This window comes from Enhydra lutris, unplaced genomic scaffold, assembly GCF_002288905.1.
Source record: "Enhydra lutris kenyoni isolate GAN:26980312 unplaced genomic scaffold, ASM228890v2 scaffoldscaffold50, whole genome shotgun sequence".
NCBI lineage: Eukaryota > Metazoa > Chordata > Mammalia > Carnivora > Mustelidae > Enhydra > Enhydra lutris.
Genome location: NW_019154134.1, coordinates 11,321,956 through 11,343,365, shown reverse-complemented (window position 1 = coordinate 11,343,365; position 21,410 = coordinate 11,321,956). Strand labels below are relative to the sequence as shown.

Here is a 21,410-nt window from a genome sequence, read left to right as displayed (position 1 = left end):
AAATTAAGTAACTTACTCAAAGTAACACAGCTGGTTATTGGAGGACTGATATTTGAGTCCAGGTCTGTCTGACACTGGGAGCTCATCTTGATTATGTAATGAGTTATCATCATTGTGGTAGGAACCTCAGATGAGCTATAATATAAGTAGACTGTTTAGGTTTGGTTTAGCTGGGCCTTGAGGACACAGAGAATTTGGACTCCTACAAAGCAGTAGGTAAGGGAGCCTGTCCCTTAATTGTCAATAAGAGAGATGGGGATCTTTCAGAACCTAAGAGTAGACTCATGGATTCTCTCTCACCCACTGTACTGTTAACTTTCACCCAGCTTCACTTACCTGCTTTTCTGAGATTCCTTGCTGCTTTTTTCAACACTGGTTGGCTTCTTCACCTTCTACTCCTTATTTACTTCTTTGCAGCATAGCTTGTGCTTCCTCATAACTGGAACTCTCGAGGGCCCACCATGACCCCTCTGGCCTCTCTTGACACCATGACCTCTCCACATGCATCCCTCCAACTTGATTCCTGCTGCAAATCCACCTGATTGAGTCACCTTATGTTTGCTGTAGCCTCATGTCTCACCTGCCTCCTTAAGTCTGGACTTACCTTGCTACCTTCTAGTTCTTCTATTTTATTACCAAAATCAACTACAAGCTATCTTACTGTCCCCTTTGGATCATGAGTAACTGAAAGGGAAGGGGTAACAGAGGTGGGGAGCAGAAAAAATTCATGCTTTTACCAAGTTATGACAGAAAGGAAATAGCCTCTAGGATCATGTTAAGTGCAGACCTAGAAGCCAGGAGACTAGGGGCTAATTAGTACCAGTTGTGCTACTAACCAGCTGCCTGATTTTTGAGCAAGTTACTTAAGCCCTCTGGGCCTTAGTTCCCTCTTTTTATAGAGTCAGGATTAAACCAAAGTGTTTCTCACATCCCTTTATGCTCCGTGTCTGATTATGTCATTCAGTATAATGTCCCCAAATATGTTTCTCAGGAAGGAATTTAATTATAGCCAGTAAGTTTGGGTTCCTATTTTAGCAAATACAATGTAAAAGGAGTTTTGAAAATATCTGAATTTGGCGGTTTCTATCTCTCATTAATCACTCATACTAGAGTTGCTTATATGCCAATGTTGGGTTTATTACCTGCCAGATATAAATTATTGCTCATTCTTCTTGATGGCCTGCAATATAGGAATGTCACAAGCTTCACAGACTATTAGAATGTTCTTAAACTTAATATCAGGAAAGCACTAGTTTCCACCCTCTTTTTAAACAAAGAGTTTGGCAGCCGGTCATCATGTCATCTCCAGGACACTGAACACATCCCGTGGTTTGTTGGGTAGAGCACAATTGCATCAGATATACAGAGGAGACACCTCCACTTATGGATGTTAGGGAAAATAAGAACAAGATGAAAGGGAAGCGCATCAGACTAAAGAAACCCACATGCCTTATTGAATAGTGATGATTTTGAATGTGCTAGTTACTTGGCACCAGACAGACATTAAGAGAGAGAGACTTGTGAAGACCTAACCAAAGGCCATGTCACAGAGCTTCTCTTGTTCAGCTTAGTCCTTATTTGGGGTAGGGAAAAGTGGAGAACCAGTCATCCCAGTTAGGTAAGTAGACTAGGTTTTACTTGCAGCAGTCAGTAGAGAGTCTGACTGGGAGAGAATATGACGCTCACTGACAGATCAGGTCTTTGTAGAATTAGCTATTTTCCTACCACATTCCCTTGTTCCTTTAAGAAATATTCATTGATTTGGTTTTGTAAGTCATTTTTCTTACCCATAAAATATGTCTCATACTTCTCTGAATCTTAAGATAGTCTTTTTTTAAGATTTCATCATGTACCAAGTAAACAGTAGGATTAACTATCTTGCGAATCAAGCTAGGAGCAAATATCAGGAAAGGATAGTGTGATTTTGAAATGCCACTGTCTAAACAGTTGTTCTTTCTCTTTTGCTTCTTTTTGTTTTTTTTTTTTACCATAAAAATATCATTCTGATAAACCCCATAAATTTTTGCTTTCAAAAATTAATTTATGGTTAAGTTTTCATTTTAGCTTTAATAGTAATTAAAATAGAAATTTAAAATGTGCATGAATGGCAGAAAATGATGTAACCATTATACTGAGAAAGAAGACATTCCAGGGAAGGTATTGGCCCTTGTGAGAATAGGATGTTAGAGAAGAGCTGGTCATATTGTCAGAACACTCAGTTAAGCCAACCACTTAATATACTCATTAAATGAAAATTAGAGCCCTTAGCTTTTCATTTTCAGATACTGTTGTTGTTTTTTTTTAATTTATTTGAAGTTTTTATTTGGATCAGATACTGTTTTAAAAGAACTTCCCACCATCATACTAAAAGAATGTCAACGTAATGTTTGAATTAAGGTTCAGATAAAAACAATAGGCTCTTTCTTCTCACCACTGGTCTAAGGTCATTTTGTGGGTGTGCTGGAATTAGAGTGCATAATAAGAGTGCATGCACTCTTATTGTTAACATTTTTGTCTCTTACTTGTCATGTGAATCCAAACTGACCAATCTCGGAGACTTATGTTTGATCAATCTTGATTTTAAGAACCATAGACTACCACTTCATATCACACACACTAGCCAAGGACAGGAAGGCCCAGTTGTGGCAGCCACTAATAGTACAGTAAGAAATTTTGGTTGTCCATTTATTTCTTGACTGATTGAGAAGATTAGAAATTGCCAGAAAAGACTGTTTTCAGACTCTGTTACTCCCTTCAGAGTACACAAATATATTCATGGGTATATATAGATATACATATATTTACATATACTGGCATACACCTACCAGTATTTGCTATCGAAGCAAAACACTCCCAGTGTTTTATTCTCCACTATATTAGAATAATCATTGTAAGAAATGGACATTTGAGTCAGAACACAGTTGATATAAGTAATACATAACTATGATTTTGAAAATTCCTATTGCTTTATCAAGTGAGTTCCCATTTTATAATTATTCTAGCCTGCTTTTCCCTCAACGCTGCATGCTGAGTCAGCTGCGCTTGTGGTAAAGAGACACAATCAAAAGTACCATTGTTGTAGCTGTTGAGCAAAGTCTTCCTTCTTTAATATACATGTGCTCTCTTACAGTTTGTGATGTCTGGCTGGGGTACAGGTTATTCATTTCAGTGCGAAGTTGTTGACTACTCCCAGTCACCTTCAGCATTGAGGGTGAGTTTTTCTTTGGAAAAACTTGTAACTCAAATGTTATTCAAATGTTACTCAAATGTTTAGAGTTTGTTTTTTTAACACTTAATGTGAACTCAGAAGACGTAAACGACCCAATTCTCAAATTATATGGACTGAGAGAAAAAAAGCTAAAAATTATAAGAAAGAATCAAAGTCAGGGGCGTAGTTTTCTGTTAAATGAAAATTGGTACTTTTATTTTTTAACTTCCTGGATTTAAAAATGAATTCATATCTGGGTCCTCAAAAAATTAAAAATAGAATTACCCTATGATCTGGCAATTTCATCTGGGTGTATACCTAGAAGAATTGAAAACAGGGACTCAGAGATATATTTATACACCCATTATTCATAATAGCCAAAAGGTGGAGGCAACCCAAATGTCCATGGACAGATGAATGGATAAAGAAAATGTGTCATATCTATACAATGGAATATTATCCAACCTTAACTAGAAAGGAAATTCTGACATGTGCTGTAGCAGGGATGAGCCTTGAGGACATTATGATAAGTGAAATCATACAGGCACAAAAAGACAAATACTGTATGATTCTATTATATGAGGTACCTGGAGTAGTCAGATTCAGGGACAGAAAGTGAAATGGTAGTTGTCAGGGGTTGGTGGGGAAGGGAGATCAAGAGTTATTGTTTAATAAGCACAGAGTCTCACTTTTGCAAGATGAGAAGAGTTGTACGGATGGATGGTGGTGATGATTGCACAACCATGTCAATGTACTAAATGCCACCAAACTGCACACTTAGTAATGGTTAAGATGGTAAATTGGGTTATGCGTATTTTGCCAAATTAAAAAAATAAAATTTTCCTCCGTATAAAAAATAAAATAAATTCATATTTATGTGTGTTTCTGCAGATGGCACGCACCTGCTGGCTTTATTACTTCTCTAAATTTATTGAGCTGTTAGATACTGTGAGTATGTGGTTACCACATTTGCTAAATGTTTGATATTTTAGTAGAAGCAGTAAACTGCTAGAGTTCAGTTGTCTTGATAACTCTGATATTTTCTCTACTTCAGGCAGACCTCCTATTATCTTTTACCTTTTATTATCAGTAACTTTAGAGAATAGATAGGATAAGCATTTTTTTTCAGACTTTTGCAAATTCTGAAAGGTTTTCTTGTGTATCTACCACCTGACTAAGATAAGCATGTAACTGTCACTGCAAAACTGTGCAACTTTATGGAGATGAATGACAGGTGTTTGGGGAAGCAAGTTCATGAAACAAAGAGCAGATAACATTTTACCTTGGGTTCTTTCAGTATAAACCAAAGCACTATGTCATCCATATTTCTTTAAGAGGATAAGTGCTTCAAAATTCATAAACTTACATTAGGATATTATCCCTGGGATATCAGTAATTTTGATAATATCAAAATGATCTCTAAATGCCTTTCTGAAGTTTATGCTTACTAGATCTTCTCTCTTCCAACTTAACATCCTGTTGAGGATCAACTCTGAATTTGGGTGACTGGGGTCTGGGAGAAGCAAGTGCCATGGATTATGGTCCTTGATGAGAGGAGAAAGCTGTGTTCTTCTGCTTTAACAGTAGCCAAGGAAAGCTGGGTATTTATCATATATATGGGGCATGTAGGCCTCAGATACCTGGAACTAGTTTTGGATCTAAGAGCAGTGTCGTCTTCCTCTTCAGGATACATATTACAATTACATATTAGAGAATATATACTTTTTTCTTTTTTAATTTAAATTCAGCTAATAACATATAATATATTAACTAGTTTCAGAGGTAGGGGTCAGTGACAGAACACATATTCCTTGTAGTAAATCTCAACATGCTTCACCTTCTCAGCTGATGAATCACATAATGTTAGAATTGGAAAGGATTTCAGTGAGCATAGAATACAGTGGTTCTCAAACTTGGGCTTGCCTTGGAATCACCTAAATACACAGATGCCTGGACCCCACCCCTAGGGTTTCTGATTCAGTGTGTTGGGCTCAGAAGTTACATTTCTTTTAAGTTCTCAGGTGATGTTATTGCTATTGGTCCAGACCCTGTTATAGTCAGTAGTTCCCAGCCTTCATAGTGCAGGAGCATTAACTGCATTAGAAAAACCAAAAAAACTTGGGACCCATCTCAGAGAGTTGGTGCCAGGTGGCCTGTACTTAGAGACTAGCCATGGCTATTTTTATAAAGCATCTTGGACATTATAATATACAGCCAGGGTTGTGAACCACTGATCTGGGCCAGAGCTCTCAATCTAAAAATAAATTGAAGCCAGGAAGGTAAGTAACTCACCCAGAGGAATGCCACTATTGCTTGGGACCGGGACCCCAGATAGTTGGTTTGGGACTTTTTCATTGCATCATGCTGCCATCTTCCATGTGCATAAGCAAATGCATTTTGGCTTTATTGTTTTCTGCTTTGTATGTTCTCATTTATTTCCAGGTTCCATAAGGAAACGGTTGCTACCTCTACGTCCTTTCCTAAACCACATTTCTTAAATATTACTATGGATACTTTGTTTGTGGTGCTCTGCTTGGTCCTATAGTTAGAAGTCTGACTCATTACTGGTATTCTGAATTTTGAATATTTTTTGAACACTTAATTCTGCTTCTGAATTTTTTCTTGAAAAAAGTCTGCCCTTGCAAAAGCCTTCGTGTTCTTTTCTTTGTTTCTGCAAACCGTGGATACATTCAGTCTGGATGGTGCCTTTGTTGCCTTTCTCCTTTTTCGCAGGCCACTTTCCCCCCATCCTATTTCTTCAAATCCCCTCGACTTTTCCATTTCATCTTTCTTTAATAATAATATGCTAACTTTTGCTTTGTTGCAAGTTCTCTTTTCAGTTTGCTTAATTCCTTATCTAAATTAGTAGGATGTCTTAGAGAGCAATATAGAATAATATCTGTCCTAAGAATTGAGACTCTGCTTTCCCATATACTTCAAAAGCCACATGGATGTTTTCCTACCAGTAACATTTCTTTCAATAATATTTGGCTATGTTCGTCACTTTGCGTTTTTGATTTTCAAATCCACATACATTTTCTTTAACACCTTTTTATTGATTCTCCCATGACTATTCATCATACCTAAGTTCCTTCATACTTATTAGCTTTTTAGCTGCCCCTTGGAGAATCAGCTGCTTCTATCAGCATTCTCTAAGGCAGCCCTTTCAATGCAAATTATGATGTGAACTAGTTTGTACTTTGCCAGTATTTTTGTAGATAAATCAGTAGATCAATCATTGCATGATTTTCTATGAACTTGATTTTTTTAAAATTATTTCAGATCTTTTTTGTTCTGCGTAAGAAAAATAGCCAAGTGACTTTCCTGCATGTCTTCCATCATACCATCATGCCATGGACCTGGTGGTTTGGAGTCAAATTTGCCGCAGGTAGCCAAGGGAGAGTTGGGATCATGTATTATAAACGATTACATTTCTGTATGTTGTAAAGACAAATTCTGTCCTTAAATGTGATTTAGAAGAAACTTAAAACATCAAAGGACTACTTGGATCAAACTTCTGACTTTCATTATTACCTGAAACATAAAAGTAAGACTTTAACCTAGATCCTTCCCCTACCCTCCATTCTTTAGATACACGTGATTTTTGGGCATAGTCTCCTACCCATAATCCTTTAGTTGTTTTGTTTGGATTTTATTCTTTTCCCATATAGTTCTATTAAATATCATTAAATAAATAAACAGTAAAAAAAAATAAAATGGTAGAAGCCTTAGTTTTATAGAAATATAGTTAGTTATCTATTCCTTATAGGTTTCCAGGAAGTTAAAATGTTTATCTCAAGTTCCAGTCTTTGCATTCGAAATTCCAATAACTGATACACACCTCATCCCCTACCAACTCTTTAAAGATGTGTCAAATTGTGGTTGAAGGATGTTGTTTGAAGTTGAAACTGGTTTAAATCAAAAGCTTGGCAAACAGCCTCTTTTGTTCATTTGGTTTTGGTTTTATGCCTCTGAACATCTAGAATCGGAAAAAACAGGTTAAGTAATTTTACTCTATCATCAAGTGTTAAATAAATGATGTCCCCAAGGACATGTACTTATTAGCAGATGTTGGTTGGGAGATTTATTTATGCGAGTTTCCTAAATTTAAGAAGTCTTCAAGTAGATCTGCAGCCTTAAAATTTCTCTGAATAGCTCATTTCTATGAGGCATTCTGACTGTGTAGGACAAAAAAGAGAAAACACAACTGAGGGACACTTGTTTGAATTTTAGAATCTCTAGGCATGGGGAAAAATCCTCACGTCTCAGAGCATGAGAGGGCGTGAATGAGCCATTGGCATAAAAGAGGTACCAGAATCTAGAGGAGCTGAAAGGATTGTCCCTACCATGGGTATGAACATCAGATTTTCCAATATATGAGGTGTTTTCTTTGCCCAAATTGACATTTGTATGTTGGAGTTTTTAAAAGTAAATGTCACTATTTTTTCTGGTAATGTATGTTAATATAAAAATAGTCTCATCTGTGTCCATTTTACAAATCAAGGATAGCCATATTGCTTAATCTCCATTATTTTACTTCTCTTTATATGTTTTTGTTTTCTCTCACATGCACATCAGTTCTCTGTATAGTGATACTCATTGACATCTTTATTCATGTTGCCCAAAAATGGAAAATACCTAACCATCCATTAGTAAAATGGTTATGAATTCCTGTGTATATATAATTGTGAAATGCAAATGATACCAGGAGACATTTAGCTCGTCTTCTCTTTTAAGCAGTTTGACTCCAAAATTATCAGACATAGGTGTCTATTCTATTTTAAAGTATGCTAGAAAAAGTTCTTTCACACCCTTATAATTTATTTATTCAGATTTCTTCTCTGAGACCAGAATATTACATCACAACACTGAAAAATATAAATAGGAAAAAGATTGGGAAGCATTACCCCAAAATACAGTGATTTAGAGGGACTAACACAAAAAGTGCTTTCTCTCTCTGTCTTTATCCTTCTCTGTATTTTCTAATTTTTCTATATTGAATAGCTGTACGTTTTATAATGGGAAAAATGAGCTTTATTTGAAGAGTAGAGTTGAGCACTTTTCTAATGTCTATCTTAGACCCATGGATAGTCTAGCTTCCATTTTCAAACAAGCATTACTTTCTTTTCTTTTCTTTTTTTTAAAAAAGATTTTATTTATTTATTTATTTGACACAGAGAGAGAGATCACAAGTAGGCAGAGAGGCAGGAAGAGAGAGAGGGGGAAGCAGACTTGCCGCTGAGCAGAGTCCGGTGCGGGACTCGATTTCAGGACCCTGAAATCATGACCTGAGCCGAAGGCAGAGGCTTAACCCACTGAACCACCCAGGCGCCCAAACATTACTTTCAATAATGAAAATTGAAACATGAAATTCTTTGGTTTTTTAATGTTACCGTGTTTATGGACATCAAACACTTTGTAGTGAGTTCATTGTCTGCACCTTAATCCCCCTTCTGCTTTACAAAATGTAAATACTTTCTTATATGTTCAATGAGTTGGCATTTCTGTTCAGTCTTGCATGTGGAATCTAGAAAATACTTGTATACCTAATACCTATATAGTGACAGGTACAGCAGTAAGAACTGAGATATTTCCAGAAATGTGGTCTGGCATTGGCTTTCATTCCTAGAATGAAACTGTCCAGTTTACACTGTTCTTTCAAAAACTTGAGCACAGCTGATCTCAATCTAGTATTTAATTTCCTGTTTGCTTGCTGTACAATTCTCTGGCGTAAAAGGCATTCCAACTTTTCTTTGGAATATGATGGGAATGTTTCTCTGGCAGGTTTTTATATTCATTATGCACATACTCCCTTCCAGAGATTGGGGGAATTGTGGCAATTACCCAGGTTATTCCTTTATTTTTCTAAAAGGAATAAAATGAGATGGTACTAATTGCAAAACATTCCAAGATGTTAGCTTTGCAAAACTATTGTTGTAAAGAGGAAAGCAGGCTTAGAAAATACTTTATTAGGAAAGCCTTCCAAAGAAGATGTGAAAAACATTACTAATTAAAATGTGACTGTTTTATGAACAAACTTATTAACATATCTGAGGGAATAATTGTAACTAGAGAAAATCAGCAAGTTAATCTTATTTGATAGCTGATTTTGATTAGTAACCCTTACTAAACTAGCTAGCACTAGTGTTAGCTACACTAGTGCTTTGTTAAATTCCTGTCCATAGGATCCTCATTTTAGGACATTTAAAAAATAAAAGATTCTGGATGGAAAATAGTCTACTGAAAAATGGGACAGGTATCTTGGTGAGAAAATCTCTGATATAGTTTGTTTCCTGTGTGTTTATATAATCACAAGACACAAAAGGATATAAGAGGTATTTGGCTTATGCCCTGTTAAGCAGCTTGACTCCTTAACTATCAGAAATAGACAAATACTATATTTTTAAATCACCCTAGAAAAGGTGTTTTCACACCCCTATAATTTATCTATTTCAGTTTCTTTTGGGAAAAAAGACTAATCCAAATCTAAATAATAAAAGGTGGGAGGTTGGTAATAAGCTTCATTAATTCAGTTTCTTCTGACTTGAAATTTATGATAATTAAAGAATTGGCTACATTTTTATTTATTCTACTTAGAAAGTTTATGAAGCACAGCACAGCATAAATGAGGCATTGGAAGAATATTTAAATTACTCAAAAATAATTAAAACATGTTATTTTAAAGGAGTACTTTAGCAGTGGTAGTATCTAGAAGTGTCTAACAGTTCTGTAATTATGAATGATTATTAAAATGTAATTAGTTTCTACTATGCAACAATTTTTATTTTGCTTTAAACTTTCTGTAATACATAGTGTTTATGAATGTGGTCCTTTTTCTAATGTAATTGTTCTATATTTTGACGTTTCACTTTATTTCTAGAATTAAAGAATACTAGAATAAAGAAATTAGAATATTTTGGAGAAGAATTTAAATCCCAGATCAAGATCACTAAGCTGAATCAGGCTATACATAAAGAATGCAGCTTCTTTGAGATTGTGCCTCTTAGGAAAGATGCTAAGGCAGAGTTTTCTGGTTTTTTCTCCTGCTATCGGCCAGTCACCTTGTTACCCTTCCTGGGTACTACATGTCCAGCTAAAGACAATTGAAATGATCTTTACTTCTGTTCTCCCAGGGTTCTTTGCTTCTACTCTAAATTGAATGTGATCAGTAGGAGATGTAGTGATTAGAAGAGGAAAATCAAGATAGGAAGACACAATTGATAATAATCAAATGGAAGCAGTAAGCAAAGATGGCTTAACAATTAATAAATGTTTATTTTGGAAAAACAATAATTGTCTTTAAATAATTAAAGCAAACTTAGCATAGCCTCCTAATGAAAGGAGTGTATATATATTTTTACTGCCAAAGTTTCATAGCACAAGAGAATGGATTGTGACGCATTCATACGGTGCAATACTATAATACAGCCGTAAGAAAGCAAACTACTAATCACAGCAACATGGACAAAATCTTCAAAAAAAATTATGTTGATTGAAAGAAAGTAGGCTCCAAAGATTGTCCTGTATAATTCTATTTACATGAAGCTTAATATCAGGCAAAGCTAATAGTTGATAGAAGTCAGCATAAAGTTTATGTTGAGAGATATATTCTTGGAAGGGGGACATGGGAACTGTATGTGATGTTGGAAATGTTCTATATCTTGACTTTGGTGGATGGCTATGTGGGTGTATATCTACGTACACAATCATCATTTAAGGTTAGTGCATTTGTGTACTTTATATATGTCAACCCTCACTGAGAAAATGAATTTGGTTACTACTATTAAGTATATACCATTTCAAAAAAATGAACTTATTTTGTTAAAGTGAACTCAAATCAAAAGACCATCTTAGGGTTAAGATATAACAATAAATAAAGGCATTCTCATTAGTTTTTGAAAGTTTGCATCTTATATTTCACTGAATGAATATGTTATCCAGCTCCCTGTAATTTGATAGCAGATTAACAAATTGATGTTGTATATGTTTTTCTTTTTACTAAAATTAAATAATTATTCTAAAATCTCAGTTGACAAAAATGAATCTCATTTTAAGGAGCATTGCCCCCAATTTACAATAATTTTATTTTCCAGGTGGTTTGGGAACGTTCCATGCCTTTCTAAATACAGCCGTACATGTAGTCATGTATTCCTACTATGGGCTCTCTGCACTGGGACCAGCCTTCCAGAAGTATCTATGGTGGAAAAAATATTTGACATCATTACAGCTTGTAAGTAATTAATTTTCTTTAAAACCAGATATAAAACTAAGCTGGAGTAATTTCTCTTCCCTATGAATCAGAATACTAACGAAGGAACAAAAGTTACAAAACAATAGGAATATAGAGTGTGTGGCCTCTATAGTGCATCCCATCATTATCCTTTCCATGTTATTTAAACTTTCCTAAAGAACTGTGTTGGAAACAAAGTATATTTTTGGTAGCCAAGAGCTCGGACAGTTAAACCAGAATGTGTATCTTTAGGCTATCTTTGTGCTATTTTATACTTTTCTATAAAATAAATATAGTTATGGGGTGCCTGGGTGGCTCAGTCATTAAGCATCTGCCTTCAGCTCAGGTCATGGTCCCAGGGTCCTGGGACCAAGCCCCGCCTCGGGCTCTCTGCTTGGTGGGAAGCGTGCTTCCCCCTCTCCTGCTCCCCCTGCTTGTGTTCCATTTCTGACTGTGTCTTTCTCTGTGAAATAAATAAATAAACAAAATCTTAAATAAATAAATTTATGACAAAGATAATCTCAAAGTTATTTGCACTGCAGCAGGCACAATATTAAATTAGGAGTTAGAAATACCATCTAAATGACTTTGAGGGAGGGAATATAACTTTGAGGGGATAATGAGTCTTCCTGTATGCCTGGCTCTAAGTCTGGTTTTCCTCCAAATGGCAAACATACATGCGGATGAAAGAGGTAGGGGAACAGTATACCGTATATATTGACAAATTGACAATGCTCTAAATAAGCAAGTGTAAGGAAATAGTGAAATAAATTATTTTAATTCCTACTTTGCAATATTATAAAATCAGGAAAATTATTCACTATTGCTTTCTTTTTAAGTATTTTTTTTCTGATTGTGAAGTAACATATGCTCATCGCTGAGAAATTAGAATATCTAACTAAGCAAAGAGAAAGAAAAATAAGCCTAATTCCGCATGTATGTGAATACCTGTTGCATGATTTGCATTATACTGCATAGACAATTTTGTATTGGGCTTTTTTTCCACTTATCTACTCTTAAATGTTGTAAAAACTATTTTTTATTAATGTGGCAAAATGCTAAAATAGAAGAAAGAATAGATATTATTATCTCAAATGTGTTGTTTATACACAAACACGCCTGCATCAGATATTGGCGTGTCACCGAGGCTTCCAGAGGGTCATCTTTATGTCTGCCAAATGAGAGAAATAAGGGTAGCCACTGCACAGGAATGTCATGGAAGTTTCTTAAGATAATGCAGGGAGGGGCGCCTGGGTGGCTCAGTGGGTTAGGCCTCTGCCATCGGCACAGGTCATGATCTCAGGGTCCTGGGATCGAGTCCCATATCGGGCTCTCCGCTCAGCAGGGAGCCTGCTTCCCCCTCTCTCTCTGCCTGCCTCTTTGCCTACTTGTGATCTCTCTCTGTCAAATAAATAAATAAAATCTTTAAAAAAAAAAAGATAATGCAGGGTAAGTTGAAGATGATCAAAAAAGAAACTGAAAAGCTTAACTATGGTCATAAATGGAAGATTATAGGTAACTGTTATTTTTTTTATTTATGAATTTTTACTTGTCTAACATTCCCACAGAACACATGTTGCCTTTTAATCAGGAGAAGAAAGAGATGCAAAAAATCTGGACATTAGCCTGGGGAGTGTTCCTTTTAAGATTGTGTAGACTGTTCTGGAACAAAGAGCCCTTGGACATCATGAGGAGTGTCATCAATATTGTTTCACTCCTTACAGATTCTCTGCTGCCATTGGCAGGATATATTTTTATCCTGATATGACTGTGGGTGACAAGTGGCAGATACCAGGACTCAGGGATGCTTTGGCTCCTATGAAATTGCTAGGGCTCTAATTAGAATGATTGTGTTTCCCCAAAATTGAAATACCTCGTCTAACAAGACAGATTATTTGAAATTGAAGCTCTTCTAGAAAATGAGACCATAAGAAAGTCGTCCCACCCATGTGTATTTCATCAAGTCAAGGACTCAAGACAGAGACTTGCCAAGAAAACCTGCTCAGATGGTTCTTTCTGTGGGTACGAAGGGGCTGTTGCCCCGCCCAGCTCCTGGGCCATTTATGTAGGGCTGCTGGAGTTGTACACTTGGGCAGGACTGAGTAGTGGTTTCCCATTCCCATCTGGATTTTGACAATGTCCCACCCACTCTGACTCCCATGGAGGCTAGATTTAAAGATAAAATCCCCAACCCAATAGCAGCCTAAGATGTGGTTGCAGAGTGTTTAAGCATAAGCAGCCAAAGAATGCATTAAATGATTGCTCCTTTGTGACTGCATATCTGAATAATATTTTTCATTCTTTCATCTTTTAGGTCCAATTCATTATTATCACCATCCACATAGGCCAGTTCTTTTTCATGGAAGATTGCAAGTACCAGTTTCCAGTCTTTCTGTACATCATCATGAGTTATGGATGCATCTTTCTGCTGCTCTTTCTCCATTTTTGGTACCGTGCTTACACCAAAGGCCAGAGGCTGCCCAAAACTGTGAAAAATGGAATCTGCAAAAGCAAAGATCACTGAAATGCAAGCACGACATGAATCTATGAATGAGACTGGTATCTTACTATCCTTGACAATCAAGAGCTTTATCCATGTGAAGTGCATTTTGTATATTTTTCAAAACCAAGAGCTTGTATTTTTATGATAAGTTATTGGGGTTTCTGATATTTGAGAGCCCAAGGTCCCAGATAACAGAGTCTAATTAGAGCCTAAAGCAGGTAGTTTTTCAACTGCTTTTAAACCTAATCTAAAGGTTTTATTTAATGCATTTTGTTATGGTGAAAGGAGGATATGAAACAGTATAGTACTTTTCAAAGAAGTCCAGTATAGATGAAAATATCATCAGATATTTTGATTGTGGACAGAGATCCATGCCCTACTATAGATTTCTTCTGCCAGTTCTAAAAACCTCTAACTGGGAGTTTTGGCTGTTGATTCTATTCAGAAGACACTGTATTTACTCTAAAGTTAAATTCCTATCCTAAAGAGCTAACACTGATGAATATTAAGTGAATTTTTGGTAAGTTGTCATTTAACATCACTAACAGTAATTTTTAATGGGTCTTTTGTGTAGCTACCACCAGTTTCACTGATAAGACTTCCCTACAACACTTTTGTCGTATATACTGTTTAAAAGTAACAATTCTTTCAGTTAGTACCTTGATGCACTTAACACTAAGGTTAAGTTAATATTTTGAAAACAAGAGGATTTGTTCTGTAGCTTAAGGAGCACTGTGCTATTACTATTTTGCAGTTAACTTTGTGTATTTCTGGAAAGAGGTGAAATTTGTCAATGGAATAAGTATTCTGTAGTTCAGTGGGAAAAATCTGTTGTTGTATTATAATGTCACTTTCTCATATTGTTATGGCTTAAAGGATTATCTTGTTAATATGTATTGGTTACATATGTAAACATTCACATCCTTAGCACAATGCAGGTACCCTTAAATCATAAATAATTTCAGACCTCCCACTATACACAGTTTCCAGAGATGAGTTAGAGTTGTTTGTGAAGCAACTGGAGGAAAATGGTTGCACAGAAATTCTCCAGGGATTATCTATGATTATGGTAAGGGTCTCAATAAAGAGAGAAAGAAAGAGCCTGTTTAATAGTTGGTATAGATACACTGCATAGAAAAATGTTTCCCAGAGTTATGAATTAATCAATAGCCTGGATTTCTTTTTTCAAACCTATAAATTATATAATGAAGACTTGAAATTCATTTTGCCTACTTTTGTTTTTTCACAATTACTGCTTTCTAAAATTCTCTTGTTTTCCTATTTTCTTGTTGGCAAACTGAAACTACTGGTCAATAGACTTTTGTGTCAGAAACAATGATATTTGGACATTTCTGAATTTTTCCCTATTGGTTTTTCCTTCTTGTTATATTTATACTTGATTTTGAAGGACTGCTTATGCCTATATGACTTTAAATAATTAATACTTATGGGTCTCAGTTATGTAACACACAGTGATAGCATTGTCCATCAGAGCCTGAGTTTTTCCTCACTGTGAATTCTTATAGTTCGATGTGTCACGCCAGGTATTTAATCTATACCATGGCCTTCTCTCTCACACTTACCAGATTTATAAGGTTATTTGCTTTTAAGTGACCTTTACTGATTTCACTTGCTTACAATATGAGAAGATAAGAGTTGATAAATGGGGGAAATAGTTATTTTCCTCAAAAACAAAACCAAACAAACAAAAAGAAAGCACAGCAAGAAAGAACGAACAACAGTTATAATTTATTTCTCTGAGGGCCTCAGGGTTCCTAAACTGTTTTCCTATTTTGATTCTTTTCATCTAGCCTGCGCTAAAACGAGACGGTGTAGCGGGTGTTGTTACACAATGCACACAATTCCCAAACACCCAAGTAGACTGAAGACCAAAAGGAAGCATGAAGAAAAGAAGGTGAAACAGGAGAGTTTGGTTTTCGCAATACTGTCTATCCAGCAGTGTGCAACCTCTCCTAACCTCCTTGTAGCCTTTAAAATGCCTGACTTGCTTAAAATGTCTGACAGTGTGTGATGGAACCATGTTCTAAATTATGTGAATAGAAGTGGAGAGCTGGAATGTTACATGAAAAGGAATCACAACTAGCAGAAGTATCCTTCATATATATATCATTAGATCAAAATGTATTATCACTGGATGTACGATATGCATGGACAGTATGCTATTAAAGGGCTCTATGGGTCACATAGAGTTTCTATTGGGGTTTCATCCACTTTTCAAGATTTTATTGCCTTTGGGTTTGCTTACCTAACAAATAAAGAGACCAGTTACAAAATCTAGTTTATGATATGAGGTTCTATGAATCATTTTAAATATCCATGGGACATTGCCAGTTTACAGTCTTAATTGAGTTGGATTTAAGAATTCAATTTGAGAAAAAAAATCAATTTAAGAATTTAAGAATTCAATTTAAGAATTCAAATTTAAGAATTTAATAATTGAACTTAAGAATTCAATTCAGTTGAGTTGAATTTAAGAATTGAGTGGACTATATTGTTACCTAAATTACAAAATTATGAGATTTCTCCTCAATTATCTCTTGTTTCTGTTAAAATTTTAAAGATTATGGAAAACTGTGGATATTGTCAAAGTGTGTGTGTGCGCGCACGCGCGCATTATAGTAAATTTGTGGTAGTGTGGTTGTATGTGTGTCTTTTATCTTGGAATCTAACTGCATATGTTTGCATGGGTAGGTGGTTTTAACCTGAATACTCATTTAACCAAAACATTTGCACCCTTTGTATATTCAGAACCCCTGCTAGATGTTATAGTGATACAAAGATGTCTTGAACATAGTTGGGGCCTCCTGAAACTTATAGACTGACAGAAGATTTTATGTAACAGAGCAGCTAGGTGCCATATGCATGAAAGTTCTGTCACTTAGAAATCAGGGAAGGCACTGTGAAGGATTTACAACTTATGTACTTACGATGTACAGAACTTCAAAATGGGTGGTGGGTTAGTGGGCAAGGTGTTGTAAGTGAAAAGAAATAACAAATCAAGGTCTAGGGAAAGGAGAGTTTAGGGAATGGCCAATAGACCAAATTATAGCAAGGCTTCCTGCTGTGGACCCAGAGAGAGGAGTCCAGAAGGAGGTGGGCTCAGACCTTGGAGGCATGTGGCTGTGGCATCTGGGCTTGATTCTCCAGGAAACTGAGAGCATTCAGTGGTTTTTGAGGGAGGTGAGGTTTGATCTAAGGCAGCACCTTAAGAGCGATCTGGATGGGTGGGGTGGAGTAGGGTGGCAGCTTTAGACACTAACAGCAGAGCTAAATTGGTTGAGTAAGGATGAGTGGAGGAGAGCCAGCATATGTGCCTTGAAAGAAAGGTGGCTGTGAGAGAGCTTCTGAAGGGAGAGTCTCATCTAGACTGACCATGGATGGGTTGACTAGCAGGGCCCAAGGAAACAGTAGAGTGGTGTGGAAAGTGGGCTAAATCTAAAACCATGAGGCATGGATGTTATGTGAGGTGACCTTAGACCAGCCAGTTAACCTCTCTCAGCTTCTCTTTCTTCATCTATAAAATGAAAACAATAGCACAAGTTTTCCTTGCTGGGTTGTTCTGTGGCTTAAATGAAATAATGTATTTCAATTGGTAAAAATATGTAGTAATTGGTAAGAATATGAACATATGCCTAGAGAATACAGACTCAGATTTAAATGGGGAGGAAAAGAAGGTGAATCCCTAGCTCAAAAGAGAACAGAATTTATGGTTCTGTCTACTTTAGGTGGAGTAAGGTATGTGGTGATTGCAGAGGGGACAGGATAAATGGATTGAGGGATTTTTTTTTTTCTTTTAAAAAAGCAGCATAAACATGTTTATTCTAGAAATGACTTGAAGAATGAAAAAGTTGCATAAACTATCAGAAATGGATGTACTTAGGGATTTCAAATATTTCCCAGCTTCTAGCAGAATCCCAGTGAGACTGGAGACCATACATTTGTAGTGGTCCCTATCTGCATGAATTTGTTAGGCGCATAATCCTGTGGGCATGGAGAGGACTTGCACTACTCAAGGTGGGGATTTGCAAGGAAGATGCAGCAGGACAAGGGAGGACATTGACAGTGCCAGCAAGACTGGGTACAGTGGTGCATTATGGGAGCTGAGACTCTCAAAGGACAGTGGTGCTTACTAAGTTCCTTATATGTCTCATGCAATAAGATCCTTACAATATCGCTACAAGATAGACACAATGAGGTCGCTACAGATAAGGAAACTGATGCCTATACCATTTACATACATTTTGACCAAGATCAGGAAGTTATTAGCTGTTAAAGCTGGGTATCAACCCAGCTTTCTTTGATTTTAAAGCTCTTGCTCTTAACCATCATGCTATACAGCCAAGAAAGTTGATGGAATAAAGGAGTGAACTGATTTTTAAGTTTAGCCAGGATAGAAAAAAACCTAAAAATAACAGTTAATATAGAAGTCTTTTCTTATATAAAGTTCCAGAAGTATGCAGTCAGAGTTGGGCTGGTATACTATAGTATCAGAGATCCAGGGATTGTCTCACGGTTCTGCCATATGTGGCTTCTGTTCCCGTAGACACCTCATGATCCAAAATGGATGTTGGAACTCCAGCCATGAATACACATTTTAGTCAGTATGAAGAAGGAAGAGGGTAAGAGAAGGAACTGTTCTCTCCGTTTAAGGACCTCTAACAAATGTGATACATTACTGGCCAGAATTTAGTCATGTGGGTCACACGTAGCAGAAGGAAATCAGGGGAGTAATATTCTATCCTAGCTGATTTTCAGGCTAAAGTCAGGGATTCTATGATTCTGGAAGAAGGAGGTGAATGGAAATAGTGGGGGCTGTAGTCTGGTCAGCAATTCAAAGTATGGAGGTAGTACTACATGGCTCTGGAAGTGAGTGGCTGGTACAGAAAGTGTATGATGGTTATTGGAATTGAACAGATGGATGAAGTGTTAGGCATGGTATTGGACGGAATATCCACATGAATGTGGAAGAGTCTTGGAATGAATATGAGCTAGATGATTAAGGACTCTGAATAGGGGTATATAGCCAAGAAGACAGTGGATGGCAATAATGAGAAGAGCAATGTGACACAAGCCTCAAAATCTTAGATTGTGCATGCATGGCATTCTTTTTCAAAATAAACCTAATTTTAGAATAGTTTAGATTGACAGAAAAATTATGAAGTTAGTGCAGAGAATTGCCATATATGCATACCCAGTTTCCCTATTATTAACATCTTAGATAAATCTAATACATTTATTACAGTTGATGTGCCAGTGTTGATACTTTATTATTAACTGAAGTCCATACTTCACTCGTATTTTCTCAGTTTTCACCTAATGTCCTTTTTCTGTTTCAGGATTCCATCCAGGATGCCATTATATTTAGTTGTCCTGTGTCCTTAAGCTTGTTTTGGCTGTCATGGTTTCTCAGACTTCCCTTTTTTTTTTTTTAAGATTTATTTATTCATTCATTCATTCATTTATTTTAGAGAGAGGGAGGGAGAGCAGGGGGAGGGACCGGGGAAGAGGGAAAGAAAGAGTCTTAAGTAGGCTGCATGCCTAGTATGGGGCCCCAAAGTGGGACTCTGTCTTGCAACCCTGAGATCATGACCTGAGTGGAAATTGAAGAGTCAGACACTCACTGACTGAGCCACCCAGGTGCCCCAGGTTTTTCTTATTTTTGATGACTTTGACAGTTTGGGGGAATACTGGTCAAGTATTTTGTAGAATGTCCCTCAACTGGAATTTATCTGATGTTTTTCTCATAAATCAGGTAGGAGTTATTAGTTTTTAGGAGGAAGACAGTAGAGGTATCTTATCACATCTTATCAAGGGTATATACTAACGATAGGACTTTTCACTGTTGATTTTAACCTTGATCACCTGGTTGAGGTAATGTTACTCTTTTTCTCCTTTTGTACTTTATTCTTCAAAAGGGAGTCACTCTGCAGTCACACTTAAGGATAACCCTTTGAGTGCAAAGTATCTATACAAATTATTTGGAATTCTTCTGCCTAGGTTAGTTGCCTATTCTCTCCCATTTATTTATTCAATGATCCATTTATGTTAGTGTGGACTCATGAATATCTATTTGCTACATTAGAATATAATCTAATACTACATTACTTATTTAATTGCTCAAATCCTTCCAGTTTTAGCCACTAAAAGTTCTTCTGCATGGTTTCTGTGTCATTTTGACATATATCCACTTCCTTCTGGGACTGTAAGATGCTCCAGACTCATTTTGCATATTTCCTGCCCTGGCTCTAGAATCAGCCAATTCTCCAAGGGGTCCTGATTTCTTTCATAGGGGAATGGTATTAGAAGCCCAGAGCTGGCAATAGGTGTGGTCATGGCTACTGGAGGGTTATTGGTTCTAGGCCCTCTTAGCTGACAGCAGAGAAATGTAGGTGTATATACTAACTAGTACACACACCTGTAAATATTTCTATATGTAACCATCTTAAGGTAAACTTGAGGTCATGTTGATACCCTCAGTTCTAATCTATTACCACATGGATCATTCTAGCCTTTGCCTCTTGCTCGCCTCTAACTCCAGTAGTGAGAAACCTGTCACATGTGCCATGAATTTACTTACTAGTTCAATTCTAATATACGTGTAAACTGATTTCAGAATTGTTAACCCATTGCACACTTTATCAACCAGAGTTCCTTTTGTTCTTCATTGACAGACTCTACTCATTTCCACAATTACTTAGGTCAGCACCTTTCCTCCTCACCCTCTCCTATGAGGTTGTTTCATATATTTCTAATACAGTTAGGTTCTTTTATCATTCTACATTCCTTGACTCTCCCACTTTCTAAATGATTTTTATAAGCTTTGCGTCTTCTAAGTTTGACTCTGTGCTCTAAAGCTCTTTGAGTTTTGACAAATGTGTGGTGTCATATATTCATCATTACTGTATCATACAGAATAGTTTCCCTGCCCTAAAAACACAGAGGTGTGCTTCACTGGTTCAATCCTTCCCCACCCTAAGCCCCTTGCATCCACTGATCTATACCATCTCTGTAATTGTGCTTTTTCCAAAATGTCATATAAATGGGAATGTTTCAAGTTTTTATTTAGATTCCAGTTACTTAGGATTTAGTGTAATACTAGTGTCAGGTGAATAGCTGTGATTCAACACTTCCGTACATCACCTGGTGCTCACCCCAAGTGCCCTCCTTAATCCACATCACCAATTTCACCCATTGCCCCTTCCACTGCCCCTCCGGTAACCCTCAGTGTGTTCTCTATAGTTAAGGGTCTGTTTCTTATTGTTTTTATTTTATTTATATTATTGCATTTTTCCCATGATAAATGATTTAATACAATCAAGTTCTTTTTATTCCTCACATGGGATGCCTTTTATTTTCTGATCTTTGCCAATTTCTACAGATACTCCAGTCTTTCTACAAGTGCTTTCTCCTGCTCAAAATCTTTACAGATCTTATCAGCCCTCTTAGCA

General features: G+C 36.5%; 1 protein-coding gene across 1 annotated transcript in view; it reads left to right on the top strand.

Moving 5' to 3' along the window:
• The window catches only part of LOC111156963 (ELOVL fatty acid elongase 7), a 73,506-nt gene extending 57,873 nt beyond the window's left edge, over positions 1-15,633 (top strand). The window contains exons 4-8 of the mRNA XM_022518144.1: positions 3,131-3,211; positions 4,100-4,156; positions 6,491-6,596; positions 11,302-11,438; positions 13,753-15,633. Coding sequence (XP_022373852.1) covers positions 3,131-3,211; positions 4,100-4,156; positions 6,491-6,596; positions 11,302-11,438; positions 13,753-13,962 — 591 coding nt within the window. The 3' untranslated portion in view covers positions 13,963-15,633. The remainder of the gene's footprint in view (positions 1-3,130; positions 3,212-4,099; positions 4,157-6,490; positions 6,597-11,301; positions 11,439-13,752) is intronic.
• Positions 15,634-21,410: the final 5,777 nt, after the last annotated feature.